General features: G+C 42.8%; 1 protein-coding gene across 1 annotated transcript in view; it reads left to right on the top strand.

Annotated features, from left to right (window-relative positions):
• Positions 1-24,135, top strand: part of SNTB1 (syntrophin beta 1) — a 232,644-nt gene that overhangs the window by 187,880 nt on the left and 20,629 nt on the right. Inside the window, exons 4-5 of the mRNA XM_089677546.1 lie at positions 8,806-8,945; positions 16,702-16,898. Of these exons, the coding sequence (XP_089533672.1) occupies positions 8,806-8,945; positions 16,702-16,898 (337 nt within the window). The remainder of the gene's footprint in view (positions 1-8,805; positions 8,946-16,701; positions 16,899-24,135) is intronic.

Below are 24,135 nucleotides of genomic sequence, written 5' to 3'. Positions count from 1 at the left end.
GTGACGTCATAACGTCACTTCCAGGTCAGGCCAAGAAGAGGAGGAGAACAGACATGTCTGCTCTCCTCCCTCACCTATACCCGCCAGTACCCGTTGAGTTGGTCCCGGGCTCCTCTTGCCCATCTGTGGGCACACATAGTGGGCAGGAGGGCAGAGGCTGGCACTGTATTGAGCTGTGTGGAAGCAATCAGGCGGCAGGGCTGCGACCCAAATGTTTCCACCTGACAGGTTAGCCCTGCTGCTTCCCTTGCAGGGAAGCAGCAGGGCTAAAGGTTAAACAAAACTACCTGCCCGTCCCCCAGAACTAAATGTCCCGGGCGTCTTGCCATATAAATTGAACATCCCTCCTAAGGAACGTATGTTGTCACACTATACCAGGAAGAGCCAGAACAAGGACCTTCAAAACAGGATAACTAGATGTTATTTTAATGAAAGCTGCAGATTTACAAATTTATAGAAATGTTTAAAATGTTTTTTTTTTTTTAACTGTATATAATTTAATATTAGAGGGGTGTTCATTCTTGGTGACCACTGTTGCTGGGACAAGAAGTGATGAAAGGTTTACCCAATAGGAGAAAAGACAGCAGAGAATAACCAACATAACCCTTACCTGCTTTATTCCAAACTAAATACATTTCTGGAATTCCACTTCAAAGTGTATCCAAAAATGTTCTTTCAGTTGTGGATGCAGGTGGGAAGGGCTAGAACCTGTGTTAGGTTTACATTGTTCTCTGTGGCCCCATTGGGAAGGTTCCCTTTACTTCTTGTGCCAGTGACAACAGGAAGTGAGAGGAAGTCCCTAAAAAGAAATAGGTGAGGTCTAGAATTCACATCAGCATTTTACTGCCATCTCTATACCCACTGGCGACGTTTCATTACTTCCTGCACTGGAAACATGTCACCACTAGTTAGTAAGGAGAAATCTCAAAAACCTCATACAGCCATAAAAATCAAAGATTATGTCCACAATTACAAAAACAAAATTTGGGCAGAAATTTGACTAAAGCTCTGTTTACACCTATGAAGGTGCTGCAGTATGTGCACAATTTTATGCGTTTTTGCACTTGCGTTTAGGGCAGCTCATTCATTTTAAAGTCTCTGACAGATCTCCCTCATCAGAACCGTTATTTAAGGTGTATCATGGCTTAGGCCCCCCCTTACAACACCCTGCGCTTCCGTGGGACCTCAATCTGGGTCTGTCTGCCCTGTAGAAACCAGTATCAGGGTAATCCCCTCAGATGATCCCTCTTGTTTCTCTGAGATAGCAGCTCTCTCTTCTGAGGATCTATTCCTCAATCTTCACAAAAGCAAGGTAGCCTTTTGCCAAAGACTCTTTTCTTCCCAAAGTTGTATCACTTTTCCACCTCATTGAAGACATAGACGTGCCATCTTTAGGTGGATAAAGAAAACTCATTGCCAGAGCTTGAACTTCTGTGCTTATACGTGCTTATTCAACCAGGTTGGTGGGAGTTTTCTGGGCATTCCAACACCAGGCCTATGTTGCCCAGCTTTGTAAACCACAATCTGGTCCTCTTTTCTTACCTTTTCAAAGTTCTACCAGGTGGATGTCCAATCTTCTGAGGATGCAGCTTTTGGACGCAAGGTTCTTGCTGTAGCACTCTGAAATTGAGTCGGTTGACTCTTGTGCTGGGCCTGTTGACACAGTTCTGTTTGCTTAGTTGCTGGCCACCCTTCTCATTAATTGCTTGGGGAAATCTCTGGGTCTTTGAATACTCTTTGTTTTCTGTACTGTATGATTAAGGTAAGAGGAATTTTGACTTGCCTAAATTTCACATTTTGGGATAAAATAAAGCCATCTTCCCTTCTATTCCAGGTTACCCTGCATGGCTTGCTACAAAACTAAGGATTTACAGAGTGGGGTAGGGTTATATGAGGGACACCAATCATATGGGTGGGCGTCTGTTGTGTATCGCCTATTGGCGTATCCTCAAAATCTTGCCAGTCTCCAAACACCAACATGCACCAGCCTATAACCCAGGGTCTATGAATACTCAGCCCGTGTTCTATACTGTACTCCAAGATATGGATTTTACAGGTAAATCAAAACACTTTTTCAGATTTCAGCAGTCGCAGACTCCACACAGGGTTCCTTTAGGATACTTGTGTTACCTGTCCCAGGAGCGGACTGACCATTTGGAAACTCGGGCACTGCCCGAGGGCCCGGGGTCAGTAGGGGGCCCCATGAGATGCCCTGATACCTTTTTCATAGGCTTTTTTGAGTTTGGGCAAGGACACAGGGGCCCCATGATCCCCTATTGCCCAGGGGCCCCATGAGTTGTCAGTCCACCCCTGACCTGTCTGTACCTTACCGTCATCCAAGCCATTTCCTAAAGAGATTAATAAAAAACAGTGATTTGACCCTCTCCTCCTGCCGCCTGCAGCAATCCCCTAACATACAAGTGCCTGCCTGACCACTTAGGAATTTAATTCAGCATTTTGCAGGTTGTTGTTTTCACCTATTTCCAAGACAACCCATCCTGCTCCAGCCAAGTGACTACTGAATATTGTAGAATCACACTGTAAATTATAATCAGAGAGCATGTTGTGCAAAATTAAACCCTCCCCCCCTTAAAAAGGGGGAACTGTGCCCAGAGTGTGAATAACTGCAAATACTTTCCTCCACTGTACAGATGCTATATACCCATAATACGCTTGATTTGTCTCTTTTCTTCCCAAAGCATGCAATTACTCTCACTTACATGTGTAATAAAACAAATATAATTAGTACCTGTCTGCTGATTATAGCTGTAAAACTGGTGCACTGGCAAGGCTGAAGTCGCAGGAGAATACAGTCCTGGCAGTTTTCTTTTTAATAGTAGATGGGATGCTGAAAACCAGAGACTTACATTGTACCAGTTGGATCCTTATCAGTAGGGCCGAGGAGAAGGGGGTACCACCAGTCCTCCTATATGGGGCCCAGGCAGCTGGGTGAATCAGATGTGGATAGAGAGGGTGAGCATCATGGGGGGGGGGCAATTACTGGAACCGGCTCTCTGCAGTAGCTGAAAGTTGGCTTCTTCTCCTCTCCCTCCCCCTGGCTTTCAGCTGCTGCAGAGAGAGCCATACATGGATCGGTTCCAGTAGTTTCCCCCCCACCACACCCATCACCCTCATGCACCATATGTTCCCCCCCTACTGTCCAGGCCTCCCTGTGTGCCCCCTCCTCCGCAGTACTGCAGGCTTCCATTCTCTACTTCCCACTGGCAGCTACATTCCCACAATAGAATCCTTCAGGATGGAGAGTGGGGGAAGGGTCCGATAAATGTCACATTTTCCTATTCCTTTCCTGAATGAACACAATGAGTGATCGGCACCGATCATTCACTGTGTTCATTCATAACTGAAGCTTAGTAAACTCTGGTTTTTTTTTTTGGGGGGGGGGGTTCGCTGTAAGGGGCTCCATAGTTCCTAACAGCAGCCCTGCTTATCAGGTTGTTAATGTAAGTAAAAAGTGAAGTGATCTGGTAATACAGTAATACTGCGGACATCTCTGAACAGAGACTTTTGACAGGGTTTACTTCTAGAGCATAGTTGAGCTTACAGACTCACAAAATCCTCCAGAAAAACAAATAAATCTGGCATTGACTATTTTCCTACTGAACATTATTCGTGAATGAAGAACCAATCAGTATAAAGTGTTACGTTTTACTCCATGGTGGAGCAAAGGGTAGCTGCAAAGCTTCACCCCCTGCAGTCTATTCTATGTGGATTCACTACTTTCCAGGTCTTTCCTTACGTTTGAGCCCCTCTCCAAGGTTATCTTACCGGGTCTCTACTCTTTTTCCACTTTGCCTTTTTTTCATGGGGTTGTAAATCAAGTGCTTGCATTGTGGGGTCATATTGGCTGCACCAGAAATTATGGCTATTACCTTGCCACGTGTTTTCTCACTGTTGGCTGGTTGATTAATGCTCATAATTTAGCAGTAAAGATTAAATCTGTCCATCAGATGCCAGCAATTGACAAAAAAACATCAGTTGATGAAGGTCTACAGAGAGTTTAATGACCATTTCATCTACTACAGTATGTCTGGTGTCTCGCAGCTATAGAACAGGGATGTCCAGCCTGCGGCCCAAGGTAGCTATGAATGTGGCCCTATACAAAATCGTAAAGTTACTTAAAAATTTTATTTTTTTTGGGGGGGGGGGGGGATTTTTGCCAAAAGTGTTTACACTTAGCAAGTTTGACAGTGTCTCTTTACTGGGCTTTTATAAGTTTTATCTTCTCAAAGAAAAATGTCCTGCTCTTCACAATCACACCTTATTCATGTCATCAGTTTTCAGCAGCACCTATATTTGTGAGCAACTGTTTTCAAGGACGAAGCACACGAAGAGCAAAATTAGAACCAGAATATCTGGTGAGCACCTTGAGAATTCATTAAGAATTGCTACTACATCTATCAAACCAAATAATGTTGGGTTAGTTCAGTCTTTCTCTTGTTCAAATATATTATTGGAAGGCTTCAAGCCAAAGTTACAATTCCAATGCAATAACACAGAAAAAATGCAACAAGAGTAACATAACATTGGGACAGAGTATGAGATCAACAAGCAGAGACCTGTTATGGTCGTTTGTATCACATACAGGTAGTTCAGCCTTTCTCAACCTTTTCAGTTTAGAGGAACCCTTGACGTAACTTTCCGGTCTCAGGCAACCCCTGCTAAAAATGGCTTTGTCTACATTTCATGATCCATTAGTGTGATAGTCAGAGGTAAGAATGTTCCTTACGTTTGTGGTCATTGGGAAGAATTACCCCCTTACCGATAGCTAAAATGATTAATGGTGTCAATGGGAACTTACCTGAGAGGCAAAAATTGGTCATTGCTCAAGGAACCCCTGGCAACCTCTGGAGGAATCCTGGTTGAGAAAACCTGGGTTAGCTTTTTCAAAAACAGTGTCAAATATCGCCATAGTTTTATGTTTCCCTTTTTTACTTTTAAAAATAAAAAATATTACAAAAAAATGAAATCGAATTACTCAGATACAGTATCCTTATTGTTACTGTATGTTATGTGTGACCCAAGACATTTCCTCTTTTTCCAATGTGGCCCAAGAAGGTCAAAAGGTTGGACACCCCTGCTATAGAGTAAAAGAATTCTACATCACTCTGAAAGGTCTCCCACTTTGTTCTGTTGGGATGGTATGATCTCTCAAGTCTAGGGTTATAGTTGGGTAAATGCCATTCTGGTCTTAATAATTCTGTTACTGATATCTTCATCAATACCGCCATCTTTACTTATGCCCCGTACACATGGACCGAATATTGGGCGAAATCAGCTGGTACAGTAGATACCGGCCAACATTCAGAACATGTGTCGAGGTAATTGTTTGACAGAAGTCAATCTCACAACCAGCCTCTGTCGAATGAGCTTGCTGGAAATCCAGCAGCCGATTGGCATCCGAGTGTTGACCGGTGTGTTCTGGCCGTGGGGCCAGAACACAATAGCTCAGCTGGGAGATCGCTGTACTAAAATCGGATAGCTAGTACAGCGACCTCTTCCAGAGCTTCTCAGTTTTTTTTTTGTGTTCAGCCTGCTGGGTTGAATGAAAAAAAAAACTTTCTCTGCGTACCAGGCTTTACGGAGCCTCCCAAATATCTGCTTACGTTTTGATCCTGACTTTAGCTCTGACCCTGTGACCAGATACCTACATTTTTGGTCATGCAACCATTTTTGAGGTGAACAAAAGGCAGCATTTCAGCTTTTCTGTTACTATTTGTGTATCCATCCATCATAGCATGTTAATATTTGAGTAAGGGTCCACTTTTTTCTTTTTATTTACAGACACTGATACATATGACCAGACTACCTTGTTACTACCAACAGCTGAATTGACATGGACCCGGAAATATAAGAAAACAGTCCAATCTATTTTAGCCGTAGGTTTCACATAGGCTCTGGTCCGCTTATTTCGAGCCTGTGGTTCAATCACTATGCAGCTTGCGGTCTGGGAAGGCTAAACAGTAGAACCTCTGTGTATGATTCAGCATGGTGAGGCCACAGTGGGCTGTGTGCTGGTTGCATGATGTTCTTCTTGATGTGTGGGAGAATTTGGCAGGTTCTCTGGGTGGTTAATCACAGTAGTGTGTACCCGCACTGTAAATTACTATTTAAATCAGAAGGCTGAGGCCTGTTCTACATTACCCTGAGCAATTCGGTACATGCCTGCGAGCGCTGTTCACATTCAAACCACTCATAGAATTAAACAGGCTCAGCGGAGTCCTTTGTGACATCTGAGTATAATCTGGACCGCACAGTTGCTCAGTGATGAGTATGTATGTATGTGGGATTTTTTTAAAATAGAACTTAAAGTGAACCTCTGCTTCGCTCAAACACATCCATTGAGATAATGTGCATTTAAAGCAGAACTAAACTCAAACTGGATGATCTTTAGCTCACTAAAGCACCGTGTATCGTAAACAGTTGCCATTTTTTTCCATGGTCACCCTTTTCCCAATTCCCAACATTTTTGCATTTCTATGCTGCTGTTCTCTTGCAGCCTTTTACAGCCACTTCCTGACTATATGTGCTCCAAGGATAGCTGTATGGCGTTTCTCAGGATAGGTTTCCTGATATTGACAACCGTGGACCATGTCTGTGTAATATGTCTCAGCACAGCCACTTGTATTCTACATTAAAGAATATGTAAATCTAACATTTCATTTGTAGCAGAGGTGCCTGCTCTCTTTTTTCAGAGACTTTTATAATAGTAAGGGTGTGCATTTATGTGCATTTATGTGCAAGTGAAGGCAGCGCTATACCCAAAATAATACCATATAAATTAAACAAAAATAAACTCATGTAAATGTCACAAATAATACAGTAAAATTGTGTCTCAAAACACCCAATAAATAAACCGTTCCATTGTTTCAATGTAAACCCCATTGTGTTAGTAATATACACCACTCTTGTATAGTTCTCTAAAGTAAATGCTTCAACCTTTCCACTGTGCCCAGAAAAGCTTACCAAAGTACCATGACCCTCTGTATATGAGTGGTCATTATATAAGCATGTATGTATCTCAAACTTCTCCACTCCCCAGCATTGCTAAGGGTAGCCTCGAGATTCCACTCCCAGGTAAATATAGCAGGTGTATATATTTAAAAAACAGAATGCAGAAATATAGCGAGATCCTTTAAAAACACATTTATGAACCAAAAATTGCACTCACATGGTTGCTAGTGTCTCAGCCCTTTAGGAAAAAAGGTCCCCAGAGGACGAAACACGTAGGGTCATGGCCTACATGGTGACGTCATAACATATGCTGATCACTCTGTGTCTATGCTGGATGCCAGCTCGAACTTTTTTCTGAAAGTGGTGAAATTCTATCAACCATGTGAGCGCAATTTTTGGTAAATATGTGATAACATGAATAATGCCCCATACAGAGTGACAAACTGTAAGGGCATATAATAGGCTCCTATGGGCCACGTCCCATAATATTTATTAGAATGAACCAAAAAAAATAAATAAAGGCCAATTGCGGACTTTAGAGGCAGTGCTACAAAAATATCTTTAAAAATCACTTTATTGTGGAAATTTAGACCATTACATAGCAATCACATACATATTACTCCTCTAAGAATGCAAGATCCCCAAAGGGGGGGTAGAGTATTCTATGCTGTTTGCAAAACTCGTCAAAAATGATTAAAATTGACACAAATGTACCGTATCCAGGTAAAGGTATCAAAAGACATAAATCAAATGTCAATATGAGTAATCACTTGATAGTTACTCTGTAGTTACTCGACATGTTTCGCGACATTATCGCTTCTTCAGGAGTTACTACATAGAGAAAAGGATTGAATATAATATAGCATGATGTCACATAGTATAAAATTGTTTGTTAATTATATAAGTTCAAAAATACTTTGAGGTATCAGCTACAGAGCAGAAAGTGTGTCGGGATAATTGATGGTAACGCATGGAGCAACCACGTGTCAGGGAAGTCAGCAGGGGGATCCCAGAGGGATGAAACACCACTTGGTAGTCTACTTTTGGTAAATATGGTTAATGGTAAAGTTGTTGGCGGACAGGTCATCTTTAATACCCCAGTCAAGAGCCTTGTCAACTCTTATAATATACAGTGTATAATGGCAGTGCATAAACACTGGACTAATAACCCATTTGGATTCACAAATTCCATTTGTGGGAATTACATAATAGCCAGATGTTTGTGGCTTCTCATTTAGCCCCTGTTCACACTGATGCGACTTGTCGTGCGATTTGACAGTTCAAATCCCATGACAAGTCACACCCTGTGATCGGCAATGGAACCATTCTAATTGGCAATGTCAGAGTCGCACCGATTTGAAAAGTAGTTCTTGCACTACTTTTGACGATTTCTGGGGCGACTTGCATTGACATCTGTGCATGAAGTCGCACCTGAAGTCGCACTAACATGCCACTTCAAGTGAAATTGCATGATTTCAAAGTTGTATTCAGTGTGAACCCAGGCTTGGGGTCAATGAACAATGGTAAATCTAAGTCTTGGTGTCACAAAGCAAAAACCAACCAATACAGGGTCCTGTCTTACATCTGTACGCATAAGAGCACCCTCTAATGTCCACAAGCCCGCCTACAAAACATTAACACGTACAATGCACATTTAGAAGTATAAAAACCCTTAAAAAATGATTTGTTTTTTACTTAAAAAAAAAAAGAACACAAAAAATATACAATATAAAGAATTAGAGAATTGGATGCTCATCCCCAAAATACAAGAAAATCTAAGAATGTCCCTTAAGTCATTTCTTACCGCAAGGTTTCTGTTTATCGATTTTTCAGGTCCCAGGAGAGAATGAGAAGCAGTGGAAGCGAGTTTTGCTGGTTGTCACAGAAAAAGACCTACTGATGTATGACAGTATGCCTCGTATGAAGGAGGCCTGGTACAGTCCTGTGCACACCTATCCACTCATAGCTACCAGGTATGTCCCAGCTGGTTCTTTTATTGAGCAGTTATTTCCAGGTGTGCCTTCATGCCTGGGAAGGTTCTCATTCATCAGGTCAGGTTAGCAGTCTCTTCGTATGTTGACTCTATTGTCATGTCTAATAGTAGTTTGTCACATTCAGTGGACTTGTTCTGTAATGTTGAATACCTCTAATAATTCCTCACCTCTAATAATTGTCACAAAAGTTTGGTTCCTTAGCGTAGACTTCCTTACATTTGCACATGTAAAGCGCTGAGCAAACTGTTGGCGCTATATAAATCCTGTATAATATTTATTTATTACAGGTACTTTATATAGCGCCGTCAATTAACACAGCACTTTACATACATATATTGTACATTCACATCAGTCCCTAACCCTCTAGGGGCGTACAGTCTAAGGTCCCAACTCACATTCAAATACAAGGGCCAATTTAGACAGGATCCAATTAACCTACCAGCATGTCTTTGGAGTGTTGGAGGAAACCAGAGTACCCGGAGGAAACCCACGCAGGCACAGGGAGAACATGCAAACTCCAAGCAGGAGGTGCCGTGGCTGGGATTCGAACCAAAGACCCTAGTACTGCCAGGCAGTTGTGCTAATGATTTAGCCACTGTGCTGCATTATTAATAATAATAATGTATGCTCAGCTGTTATTCCAAAGCTGTTAATAGATGGCTGGGACCAGCCAATTTCAATCCATCTACAGCTATTCTCGTTCGCCAGAAGCCAATCTAATGATCGCCTTCTCTTGGACAGGCTTGTTGGATCATTATTTTTCCAATTGACAGCAACACTGATCAGTGTATTCTGCTAGCAGAGGACTCCTCGCTGTAAGAGTACAATAGCACAGAAGGGAGGATTCCTCCAACCACCTTGCTTGTCTGGATGAGGGGAATCCTTTTCAGTTTTTTATATTATCAGCCTGCAGGCTGATTGAAACAATGAACCCATGAATGGCCAGCTTGACGTTTGGTTCCAGTTTGCCATATTATCATTCTCGAAAACCCCACACCAAGTGAACTACAGCAGACTGTGATTGGAAGTGGGGATTCAATTGAACATGAGAAAATGCCACCTTTCCAAAATAACCCAAATCTCTATATTTTAGCAATAAAATGAATATTTTCTCTAGCCGCCCCCTCTGTCATTTCTTTCAAGGCGTCTAATGTTATCAGGAAAGTTCCTCTGTAATGAGTAATACCTTCTTGGTGGTAAAACAAAGAAGTGTCAGGTAGATCATCACGGAGAACATCTCCTATTACACACACAAAGGTATAATTGCAGGGTGAGGATGCACGGGGTGTATTTAATGTCACACTGTAACTGTTATAATGCACGGTGCCAACATTTTTTAAAGCAACCGAGCACCTCCCTGACAAGTGCTGTTTCAGATTACATTTAACCACTTCCCATCCGGCCGCTGTTTATAAACGGCAGGACGATGGCACTCCAGGGGCGGGTTGCCGTTCATAAACAGCACCCGCATTTTCTAGCTGTGCGCGCTCCCTGGGAGCGCGCAGCACCGCGATCCGGTGCCCGCTATGTCCTCCAGACACAGTGGAACACTGATCGTCGGATGGGACCTCTGTGCGAAGTCCCGATCATGTGATCACTGATTGGCTAATCAGTGATCACATGCAGAGTAGTAAGCGAGATGTCACTTGTGACATCATTGCTTACTACGTGCGAAATCTGTGAATGATCACAGAGGTCACATGGTACAAGGCTATTCACAACAGCCTTGTACCATGTGACAAGCTGTGACCATTTACAGCTCACACAGTAGTTCTCAATGGCTGCAAGAATGCAGCTAGAGAGAAGGAGAAATTATTGCTTTTACAGCCTTTATGAGTGTAAAAGCAATCAGTGTAAAAAAAAAAAAATCATCACCCCCCACAAGTAGTACAGTGTCACCATGGTGACACTGTACTGCTAGGGTGACAGTATGTAAAAAAAAAACAAAACATAAATAATATAAAAAAAATGTTTAAAAATGATAATTTTTGGTTATAAACTAATTTGGGTTATTTTTTTTTACAAAAAATATAACGGAATACATTTTGGCCAAGATTTATGATGAAATACTATTTATTTGCAAAATTTTATAAGAAAAACACTTTTTTTTCAAACTTTTTGGACTTTTTCATTTACATAGCAAAAAAAATAAAAATCCCAGTGGTGAATAAATACCACCAAAATAAAGCTTTATGTGTCTCAAAAAAATTTAAAAAAAATTCATATGGGTACAGTGTTGCATGACCGCGCAATTGTCATTCAAAGTGTGATAGTGCTGAAAATTGGCCTGGACAGGAAGGGGGTGAAAGTGTCTGGAAGAGTTGGGGTATAGTACCGATTTATAAACCACACTTTCCTGGTGGCCAGTGGGAAAAATGTCACCCAATGAGACTATCATGAAGACCTTCACAGTGGTCTCCAGAATGATATCCTACAGACAACTGATGATCACTGGTATCACTGGTATCATGGCTGGGTTGTTGGCCCCGGAATTATGCATACATCGTCATGAAACCTCTGGGGGAACCCTGGTTGAGAATAGTTGTTCTAATATATTCCTCACACTCCGTATTATGACAGTGACATATTCCTAAACTGAGCACACACAATACAGTCTGATTACTGAATCTGCTTTAGACCGTCAAGTCTGTAGCACAAGGAGATGACTACCTGGATTCAAATAAAGTGAATTGTTTAGGTCATTACACGGCATGCGTTCTGCTAAATCTCAGAAGATTGTGCAGAGCTTGTACAATCAGATTGTAATGTGTAAGGACAGCTTTAAATAGGACACACAATCCATCACATTCATCTCTCCAGAGGAGCTTGCATTCTAATTTCCCTACAGTGCACACTCTCTGGAGTCAATGTGGTCATTGTAGGCAGGTATCAAAAGTTTAATTTCCAGGTAATTGTACTTTCTGGCAGGGGGCAGCAGATTTTCCTCAGGAATTTGATGGAATTTTTCCCCATCTATATATCCTTCTATCCTGACAAGTGCTCCAGTCCCAGCTGCAGAGAAACCCCCCATAACAGGATATTACCCCCTCCATGCATTACTGCAGGAATGGTGGTATTTGGAAGGTGAGCTGTATTTGATTTCCACCGTTTAGTGCTGAGGCCAAACCATTCAATCTTAGTCTCATTTCACCATAACACCTTTTTCCATGTGGCCTCAGAATCTTCAAGGTGCCTTTTGGAAAAGCTCAGTGGTGACTGCATGTGGCCTTTCTTGAGGGGCGGCTTTTTTCTTGCAACCCTCCCATAGGCACATTAGTGGAGAATTTGTGATATTGTTGTCACATGTACACAATGACCACTCTTTGTCATCAATTCCTGCCACTGCTTCAGAGTTGCTGTAGGCCTCATGGTAGCCTCTCTGACCAACTTCCTCCTGGCTCTTTCATCCAGTTTGGATTGACCTGATCTAGGGAGGGTCTGTGCTGTACCAAATACCTTCCATTTCTTAATAATAGATTTCACTGTGCTTTGACATTTTGAATCCATCTCCTGACTTGTGCCTGTCCACAACTTTATCCCGGAGATCTTTTGACAGTGCCATGCCACCCATAGTTGATTGTTTGATTCAGTTTCACTACCATAGACTGAAATGCTCCAGGAAAGTTCTTTTCATGCTGAGCTAATCAAAATGACCACAGCTGAAAGTCAAATAGCTTTGTGTGCCATTGAGAAGGTGATTAGCTACACCTGAGTGAGTTTACAAGTCATTTTTAGGAGGGGGGTGATCCTTTTTTCAACTCAGTTATTCTGTTTTTGATTTTTTTTCTGACATGTTGGTGTTCTATCTTTCACTTGGATGTTAGAAGTTGCACTGAGTAAATACAGCTGGATAAAACAAAAACTGTATCTGTCTTCATTTCAGACTGCAAAGAAACAAAATGTGATTATTTTAAAGGAGGTGATTCTTTTCTATACCCAGCCTATATTTAACTACTTGCCAACCGCAGATAGCCGAATGATGGCTGCACTGCGGCCGGCCAGTTCTGGGTGGGCGTCATATGACGTCCTCCCAGAACGCTCTCTCAGTGGCGCGCACCCGGCGATCTCCGTGATCGATGTGTCCTACGGACACAGCTGATCACATGATGTGGTAAAAGGCCAATCACAGCGGCCTTTTACCACGTGATCAGCCGTGATCACCGGGAAATGCAATTGCCGGTTCTCGGCTGCACTTTCTTCACGCTGTCAGATCGTGAGGAAAGTACTGCTGAGAACCGGCAGTTGTTAGAGCGAGGATCGGCACCGATCATCAGGGCACTGATGATCTGTGCCCTGATGATCGGTGCCCAGCAGTGCCACCCACAAGTTCCGCCCAACTGTGCCCAGCAGTGCGCCCACCTGTGCCACCCAGCAGTGTCACACAAGTGTGCCCAGAAGTGCCACCTACCTGTGCCCATCAGTGCAACCCAGCAGTGCTGCCAGTCAGTGGCACCAGTCAGTGCCCAGCGGTTGTGCCAGTCAGTGCCCAGCAGTGCCGCCAGTCAGTGCCCAGGAGTGATGCCAGTCAGTGCCACCTATCAGTGCTGTCTATCAGTAGCCATCATCAGTGTCGCCTATCAGTGCCACCTATCTGTGACACCTCATTAGTGCTGCCTATCAGTGCCCATCAGTGCCGCCTCATCAACGCACATCAGTGAAGGAGAAAAATTACCTGTTTGAAAAATTTTATAATAGAAACAAAGAAACTTTTTTTTTCAAATTTTTTGCAATTTTTTTGTTTATAGCGCAAAAAGTAAAGTGCCCAGCGGCAATTAAATACCACCAAAAGAAAGCTCTATTTGTGAGAAAAAAAATGATAAAAATTTCATATGGGTACAATCTTGCATGACCGCGCAATTGTCAATGAAATTGCGACAGCGCTGAAAGCTGAAAAATTGGCCTGGTAAAGAAGGGGGTAGAAGTGCTCGGTAGGCAAGGGGTTAATCACTGTATTAGTGTCACTATTGATGTTCTAGCCAATGTCTGTAACGCCAGATTGTACACATTATGTGATCACAGTCCCACTACAAGTCGCTGATCGCTGCCATTACCAGCATAGCATCTATAGCTGCATAAATTCCAGTATATATACGGTAGTTTGTAGATGCCATAACATTCGCACAAACCATTTAATATACACAGCAGAATACATGAATATATATTTTTTTAATGGATGTTTTATAACAGAATACCTGAAAGTAGAAAAAAAAATGTTTTTTTCCGAATCTTCAGGTATTTTTAATTTGTGTAGTGAAAAAAAAAAACCCTGTGGTGATCAAATACCCCCAAAAGAAAGCTTTATTTGTGTGAAAAAAAGATATAAATTTCATTTGCGTACAGTGTTGCATGACCGCACAATTGCCAGTTAAAGTAGCACAGTGCTGAACAGCAAAAAATGGGTTGGTCGTGAAGGAGGCAAAACCTTTGAGAGATCAAGTGGTAAATGACACCCCAAACATAATGCGATTCTGCCATGATTGTCGCTCAACAGGATCGCGCAGCAAACCGGGCCTTTGATAATCACTTGAAGTTTGTCGCCAAGAAAGGAGCAGAAGCTTTTTTTTTTTGGTTGACAAGGATGCATAGGGAAGGCCATTCAAGTGAATGGGCTGGGTCTTTGTGGTATGCAGAATCGTGTGACACTTGCAGCTTGAAAATCACGTAGCAGGAATGCTTGTTCCCACTAAGTGATTATGTGACCAGGACCTTAGGAGGCAGGCTAGGGGTGAAAACACATGTGGGATGTAATTGTAGAACATCTGCAGTCATGTGTGCCTTAAAGCCGAGCTCCACTCACACTGTCAAAAAATAAAAGTCAGCAGCTACAAAAACTTAAAAAAACAGCCACTTACCTGTCCCTCAGTTCCGTGGTGTGTCCCCCGCAGCCTGTTTCACCGGCCGTCGTGTATTCCAGGCACCAGCAGCTTTAGTGTGGGCACCCGGCTGTGACTGCCAGGTACTCACTGTGCATGCGTGGGTAGCGCTGCGCTTCATGAATGGTCCTGTAGTCTTCTGGGACCTGTCACGTGCCCCAAAAGAGTACAGGAATGGAGGGAAGACACCTTCCATTTCCGATCGCCTAGGTCAGTGGTCGGCAAGCCACATGCGGCTCTTTACACATTTTAATGCGGCTCTTCTGTGTGCCGGGCGCCCGCTCCCCTCCCTCCTCTCGGGTGGCCGCCCCAAAATTCAGGACTCTGCAGCTAGCCCAGCAATGGGCAAACTACGGCCCGGCGGACCTTTTAATCCCGCGGAGCGTGGCAAACATTGGCTGTCAGGATGTAGGCGGGGCAGCATGACGAACTCCTCTCCTCTCACAGTCCGCCCTGAAGACCGGAACGGCGCGGGAACATGGCGAGAGGAACGCGCGGAGCAAAGGTAAGTGAATTGACACAATATGGGGAATGAATTACTATAGGGGGGATTAATTACTATATGGGGGATGAATTACTATATGGGGGATGAATTACTATGGGGGATGAATTACTATGGGGGATGAATTACTATATGGGGGATGAATTACTATGGGGGATGAATTACTATATGGGGGATGAATTACTATATGGGGGATGAATTACTATATGGGGGATGAATTACTATATGGGGGATGAATTACTACATGGGGGATGAATTACTATGGGGGATGAATTACTATAGGGGGGATGAATTACTATATGGGGGATGAATTACTATAGGGGGGATGAATTACTATATGGGGGATGAATTACTATAGGGGGGATGAATTACTATATGGGGGATGAATTACTATATGGGGGATGAATTACTATAGGGGGGATGAATTACTATATGGGGGATGAATTACTATGGGGGATGAATTACTATATGGGGGATGTATTTTCAGTTTTAAAAATGTGGCTCTCAAAATAAATTTCAATCGTGGTTTTGGCGAGATTTGGCTCAGTTGAAAAAAAAAGGTTGCCCACCACTGGCCTAGGTGATCGGACCGGAATTGGGAGCGGGTACCTCTCAAATTTGGGTACCCGCTCACCCACCCCCCCAAAGGTGCCAATCCTCAATGGGGAGAGGGGAAACAGTCCTTAAAGCGGAACTTCCCCTTTTGGGTGGAGCTCCGCTTTAACTTCTTATGATTAAAGCTGAACTCCGGCCATACCTTCAGTCCTGCACAGTCGTACCGGCTCCTCTCCTGTACTGAAATTGCTGATTGCACTGCACACTGTGAGCATAGAGAAGCACAGATACCCAGTGATATCTTCACTGGATCTAAAATGTGGTCTGTGTTAAAAAAAGGTTTTATTTGAAAATGTCATTAGTGTGTCGATGAGGGGAAAGCAGGGACCAGGGATGGCAAAATATAAGCAGATGAAACTTCAGCTTTAAATTTCTGCTGCCAAAAGTGATTTGTTCAAAACAACTGTGCCAGTTTTCAAAAGCCAAAAACAAATGCACCGGTCTTCCTCTATGAGGGTCATTGACCAATACATATCTGCACCTGTGTTTAAGAATTCTGAGCAGATTAACATGTAACTAAGAGGTTTGCAGCCCCAGCGCGTGTGTATGTGTGTGATAGGGACATGAATTCCTTATGGGGTAGGGGGACTGACGTAAATGCTGCGTAGCCCTCTGTAAGCAGCTTTAGGAATCATTGTTTCAGCATTTTATTATTAAGCACATAAAACATTAATGAATTCTATAGTTGGATACGTGCCCCCTTGTTTCCAGCTAATGCTCCACAACTCTCTCTATTCTATTGCAGGTTAGTCCACTCCGGACCTGGAAAAGGGTCTTCTCTGTTTAATACGGAGTTCTCCTTTGCAACACGTACCGGCTCCAGGCAAGGGGTCGAGACCCACCTGTTCAGAGTGGAGACCAGCAGGGACCTCTCACTGTGGACCAGACAGATTGTGCAAGGCTGCCATAACTCTGCCGAACGCATCAAAGAGATCACCACCCGTAAGTAGCAGCCAACCTGTACTGTAAGGAAGAGAAATGGAAGATTGTTTAACCGCTTCCCTGCCGCCCTATAGTACAAATACTGCTGCAGGGCTGTGCAAAATCACATGTGTATATGTACATGATTTTACATTTCCAGGTAGGGGGCACACCCTACCCACGCCGCCAGTAGCGGCTACAGCTGTCAATCACCAAGTCCTGGCCAGAGATTCCCTGCTGGCACCCGACTGAATATCACTGACGGGGGAGAGGTCTGTATGTAAACAATACAGATCTCTCCCCTGTCCACTCCAAAACGCTGCTTTGTATTGCTCTGCATAGCACACAGTGTAAAACACACAGTTAACCCTTTGATCGCCCCAATGTTAACCCCTTCCTGCCCAGTGCCATTAGTACAGTGTCAGTGCTTTTTATTAGCACTGATTACTGTATTAGTGTCACTGGGGATATCAGTGACCGTCGGTCACTTCCCCCCCCCAGAATGTCTGCCGCAGTCCCGCTATAAGGTGCTGATCACCGCTATTACTAGTATAAAAAAAAATTTAAAATTCCAGTATAAATACCGCCATTTGTAGACGCTATAACTGTCATGTAAACCAATTAATTTACACATATTGGGATTTTTTAAGCAAAACACATTTTGGCCTACATTTATGATGAATAAATTTATGATGGATATTTTTTATGAGAATCGGGGATTTTTTAAAAAAAAATTCAGTCTTTTTTCGTTTATAGCACAATTTATGATGAAATTAGATTTTCTTTAAGTTTTTTTTACTGGATATGATTTATAGCAAAAAGTCAAAAATATTGCGTTTTTTTTTTTGTCAGTCTTTTTGTTTATGGCACAAAAAAATTACAAATGCACAGGAGATCAAATACCACCGAAAGAAAGCTCTATTTGTGGGGATAAAAGGACTTAAATTTAATTTGGGTGCAGTGTTGCATGACCTGAAGTAGCGCAGCGCTGTATTGCAAAAAATGGTTTGGTCAGGAAGGGGGTAAATCCTCTGGAGGGCAAGGGGTTAAAGTATATGTCAGGGCAACATAAACAAATACATCTCTGTAATACACACACTATATCCCTGTACAACATAATACATTGATGGAATAACACACATCCACCTCTCTGCACACAACCGTGCCAACATTATAAACCAGAAAGATGGATGCAGGAATGGAAACAAATGGATCCAAACTGACACAGCAAAGTCACTGCTTCAATAGTAGTTCATGAAACCGGTGCAGAAACCGTTGACTAAAGAGGCGCTCTTCTCCTGACAATAAACTGCAGCTCCTCGGAAGACAACACAATCTTCAACTAGCAAAAAACAGGGAGGGCACAGATAACGATTTTTCCTTTGTTTTTTTTTTTTGTAAGAACAGAATACCACCTACCATGAATCTGGTGAGTTCCTTTCTGTTTGGGCTGACAACACAGTGCTGTTGCTGCACTGAAATCCCAAGCAGTGTTGTCAGCCCTGATGACTGGACTACAGAACTCCACCTATCCCACCCACTCCACATGCATACATTCATTTATTTCCTAGCAAAACAAGATAAAAAAAATATATAATTCAGAGACATGCTGCAGAACAGGGATAGGCACCTTTAATTGCTTTCATGTTGTTCAGGTAGATTTCCACCTCTGAAAGATCACTGGAGTTCACTGAAAAACTAACTAGTAAGGCCTAACTAAATAGTAAGAAACAATTCAAAAAATATAATAAAACAAATGTTACTGTAAAAATGTAAATGTAGCCTACCTTAAAAGTGGACAGTGTCAGTAGAGCAGTAGACAGTGTCAGTAGGGCAGTGGATGGTGTGTGGATGGTGTCAGTTGGGCAGTGGACAGTGTCAGTCGAGCACAGTGGACGATGTCTGTAGAGCAGTGAACGGTGTCTGTAGAGCAGTGAACGGTGTCTGTAGAGCAGTGAACTTACTACGAGGGCTGGATTACACTATGAATTGTGAATCACATGTGATCCAGCCAGGCGCAGTACCATTTCAGCCCATTTATTTGAATGAGCTGAAACCACACCGGACCACAACGAAAGTATTGCATGCACTACTTTATAAAATGCAGAGCAACCGGATCGCATGGTGTTACTGTACCGTGCGATCAGGTGCTGGTAAGCGCACTACGTTTGCGATCTGAGGTGTCATTAAGTTTACATCGATGCCCGTTGCAGATTGTAACTGCAATGCGCTTTGAATGCGGCGCAGGAAATGTGCACAGAATGCTGGTTTCCCCGCACTGAGTTCTGGTGTGAACTGGCCCTAAACAAGCCTATTGCAGCTTCCAGGTTATCAGGACTACAGATGATCTTGGGCATCTTTCAATCCCATCTCTGTCCATATAGTCCAGTTAGCTGCAGCCTGGGTGCTTCTCACATAAATAAAGGGGCGGGGGATGCACATGGCCATATTTAATGTCATTGAATAGACATGGGCTGTACTGTCCAACATGAAAAACAGTATCATTTTTAAAGCTTGCAGCAGGGATCCAGACATGGTGTACGCTTGAGCAGAAGTAACTTTTTACATCTCAGAAATTACAAAAAGGTCTGTGTCTGGAGTTCTGCTTTAACCTCCCTGGCGGTTCTAACTAATCAATATTTTTGAATGTCAAAGCGGTACATTTTTCTGCATGGAAATTTGTTATTTTATATTGTAGGGCCTGTAATTTTTAGGAATAACTTACTTAAATCTGTCCAAACCAGAGTCTAGTAAACATCCCGGGTAGGATAAAGTTTGAAACACAAATTCATAAATTATAATATAATACATAATTATAAAAAATTATAATATAATATTAATAAATTTAATTCAATAATATAATCAAACCAAAAACACTGAAATTTGAAATATAGCGCCAAGTTCACACATCGCTGAGCAAAGTCGCAGAATCGTTTTCAGTGTCTGATGAGGAATTTCCCCACGAATCATTATCACTCAATTCTGCAAGTGGTTCTGATTTACTATCGCTGTTCTCTAGCTGGTCTAAAACCGCTTTTGACCTAAAGGGACGCTTTTTGGACGCCATGGACGTTTCTCAGTTTCCAGGCAGAAAGAACAGTAAAAATGCAGGCAGTGCGCAGGACAAAGCACTCAGTATTACATTACTGTATCAAACCATTTCACATACATTTTGTCCCAACAGATTACAGTGTATTGTTTGTATGTCAAATTTTTAGGTTTTTGAATCTCCCGCCGGTTCCACCCCCTGTACGTTCCGTCGCTTGCAGGGAACGGAGCCCAGAAGATAGATGCCAGCATCAGCCGGGGGACACAGCGGGAGGACAGCGCGGGATCGTGGGGCAAGGTAAGTCTCGAGCAATCGATGCACTGTAATCCCAAGTGTTGCTCGGGGTTACCGCTTTTGGTACTGAAATTAACCACGAGTCAAACTCGGGATTACCGCCAGGGGGGTTAAAGTGGAACTACAGTCTAATAATGAAAAACCTCTAAGCAGCAACTCTCTCATTATTTCAGACGGGACACGCAATGTCTCTTCTGCAATAAAATAAACCTACCTGTCTTCTGTAGAATGTACACTAAGTTGCGTATGTGCAGCTCAGTGAACATTCTGGTTGGGATGACTAAAAGCTAGTATATGTATGGGAGTGACATCATCCCACAGCAGCCAATCAAGATGGTCAAAGACAATTGGCACCTAGAAAAAGCCAGTGAGCAGATGCTGGGGAGGGATCTCACAGGTGTCAGACAATTGAAACAGGTGAGTATCGCTGAGTTTAGTTGCACTTTAACCACTTGCCCTCCTGCCCACGGTACTTGTACTGCAGGTGCACAGCATGTACAGGCACTGCAACATACCTACGTCATGATGCACATGGGCACTAGCGTGAACCCTGGGGCGTGCGGCAGTGCTATCCCATGACCATGGTACCCAGCCTTTCTGAGGTATCATGTGATTGCTATGGCTAATCATAGCAATCACATGATGTAAACAAACTAATGAATGAATTTCTTTCATGAACAGTTAGCTGTGGGCCAATCACAGCACAATAGTAAGCTATCACATGGTACAAGGCTGTTGTGGATTGCCTTGTACCATGTGATAGCTGTAGGCCAATCACAGCACAATAGTAAGCTATCACATGGTACAAGGCAATCCACAACAGCCTTGTACCATGTGATAGCTAATAGTAAGCAAGCTGTCATTCATGACATTTCAGGGGATTGCTTATAGCAATGATCTTCACTGCTATAGGCAATCAGCGTAAAAAAAAATTCCTGATCACCCTCCAGAGTTGTACGATGTCACTATGCTGACACTGTAATACTATGATGGAAGTACATAAAAAAAATAGCAAAAAAAGAAATAAATGTTAAAAAGGAAAAAGTGTGTTTGAGCAATTGAATTAAAAAATATTACATTTTTTGTTACATATTTTCACCGGTCATATGATAACGCTGCACTGCTCTGGTGATGGGGAAAAAAAACTATTTTTATTTAATTTCTTCTTTTCCAAAAAATTGTGACAAAAATAGTATAACTTCAAAAACCTGGCCATGCCTCTTACTAAATACCTTGGACTTTCTACTTTCCAAAAAGGCATCATTTGGGGGTATTGTACTGTCCTGGCATTTTCAGGCTTAAAGAAATGAGAATAAGCAGCCAGTGTAGCAGGATTTTTCATTTTTCAAATATATACCGTAGTTTGTATACTCCATGACTTTCACACAGCCTAAACAGTAAACACTGATTTGGGTTATTTTCACCAAAGAAATGTAGCAGAATACATTTCAGCCTAAATTTATAAAGAAAGATTATTTGTTTGCAAAAGTTATAACTGAAACTAAGAAAAACGTGTTTAACTGCTTCCAAAATACTGCTACAGTGTAGCACGTGTATGTGATTTTGCAGTTCCGGGTGTGGGCGCGCACCCTACCCGCGCTACCATTCGTGGCCTCAGCTGTCAATCACCGGGTCACGGCCGGTGATTCACGAGGATTTCCAACAGGGGAGAGACCTGCATGTAAACTACACAGATCTTTCCGCTGGCAGCTCTTGCACACTTCTTTGTATGACTCTGCATAGCAGAGCCATACAAAGCAGTGTGCTTACAGTGAAGCGCTCACATACAGCTCACAGTTAACCCTTTGATCACCCCAGATGTTAACCCCTTCCTGCCCAGTGTCATTAGTACAGTGTCAGTGCTATTTATTAGCACTGATCACTGTATTGATGTCACTGGGGATGTCAGTGACACCAAGTCAGTCCCCCCCAAGTGTCAGAATGCCTGCCGCAGTCCCACTATATGTTGCTGATCACCGCCATTGCTAGTTTAAAAAAAAATAAAAAATTCCAGTATATATACCGCCATTTGTAAATGTTAGAACTTTCACAAAAACCAATTAATTTACATGTATTGGGATATTTTTTTTTTTTTAGCAAAGACCTGTAACAATACATTTTGGCTTAAATTTATGATGAATTTTGATTTTGAAAATTTTTTTACTGGACATGTAATAGCAAAAAGTCAAAAATGTATATGTATATATTTTTTTTTTCAAAATTGACGGTCTTTTTTGTTTATAGCACAAAAAATAAAACCAGCAGAGGCAATCAAATACCACTGAAAGAAATCTATTTCTGGAAAATAAAGGACGTAAATTTTATTTGGGTGCAGCGTTGCATGACCGCGCAATTGTCAGTTAAAGTAACGCAGTGCCGTATTGCAAAAAATAGCCTGGTCAGGAAGGGGAGTAAATCCTCTGGAGGGCAAGTGGTAAAAAAAAAAGTGATCAAATACCACCAAAATAAAACTCTATTTGTATGGGGAAAATTATATATATTTCATTTGGGTACAGTGTTCCATGATCGAGCAATTGCCAGTTGAAGTAGCACAGTGATGAATAGCAAAAAATTCTCTGGCCATGAAGGGGGGAAAATCTTCCGGAGGTCAAGTGGTTACAGACAGTAGAGGAACACTTTAGATGTGTTCAGACACTTGATTTATAAGCACTTGAGTTTTCACTTTGCAACATCATAAACAGCTGTGTAGTGCAGGCTCCGTTCATACACAAGTTCCATATTCATGGTCAGGAATAGAGAACATGTTTTAGGGATTCCCCATTACTGGGATTGTTTGTAGCTGTGAGATGTGTAATGCTGTGCAGATATCACATTCATCATTTGTGTACAAGGAAGGAATCGTTCCTTACAGCTGTAATGTTCAGTCCCCTCTCTAATGTTGGCCTATTGATCCATGTACCAGTTACTACATCCTTGTCAGGAGGAAAGCTAGAGATTAATGATACAATCCGAGCGATTGCAACGGTCTAGTTAATGAGTCACTACTATTGTGCTGCAATGCTTAATGTGTTACTAAACCCCGGACCCTGCATTCACTCTATCTGGTCTCCCCGCACCTGCATTCACTAGATCTGGTCTCCCTGGACCCTGCATTCACTATATCCGGTCTCCCCGGACCCTGCATTCACTATATCTGCTCTCCCCGGACCCTGCATTCACTATATCTGGTCTCCTTGGACCCTGCATTCACTATATCTGGTCTCCTTGGACCCTGCATTCACTATATCTGGTCTCCCCGGACCCTGCATTCACTATATCTGGTCTCCCCAGACCCTGCATTCACTATATTCGGTCTCCCCGGACCCTGCATTCACTATATCCGGTCTCCCCGGACCCTGCATTCACTATATCCGGTCTCCCCGGACCCTGCATTCACTATATCCGGTCTCCCCGGACCCTGCATTCACTATATCTGGTCTCCCCGGACCCTGCATTCACTATATCCGGTCTCCCCGGACCCTGCATTCACTATATCCGGTCTCCCCGGACCCTGCATTCACTATATCTGGTCTCCCCGGACCCTGCATTCACTATATCTGGTTTCCCCGGACCCTGCATTCACTATATCTGGTCTCCCCGGACCCTGCATTCACTATATCCGGTCTCCCCGGACCCTGCATTCACTATATTCGGTCTCCCCGAACCCTGCATTCACTATATCTGGTCTCCCCGGACCCTGCATTCACTATATCTGGTCTCCCCGGACCCTGCATTCACTATATCCGGTCTCCACGGACCCTGCAATCACTATATCCGGTCTCCCCGGACCCTGCATTCACTATATTTGGTCTCCCAGGACCCTGCATTCACTATATCTGGTCTCCCCGGACCCTGCATTCACTATATCTGGTCTCCCAGGAGCCTGCATTCACTATATCCGCTCTCCCCGGACTC

The sequence above is a fragment of the Staurois parvus genome, unplaced genomic scaffold (assembly GCF_062004578.1).
Source record: "Staurois parvus isolate SC_StPar_1 unplaced genomic scaffold, SC_StPar_1.0 ptg000187l, whole genome shotgun sequence".
In the NCBI taxonomy this organism is placed as follows: Eukaryota; Metazoa; Chordata; class Amphibia; order Anura; family Ranidae; genus Staurois; species Staurois parvus.
The sequence above is the reverse complement of the archived record's forward strand: the minus strand, read 5'-3'. Positions and strand labels throughout refer to the sequence as shown.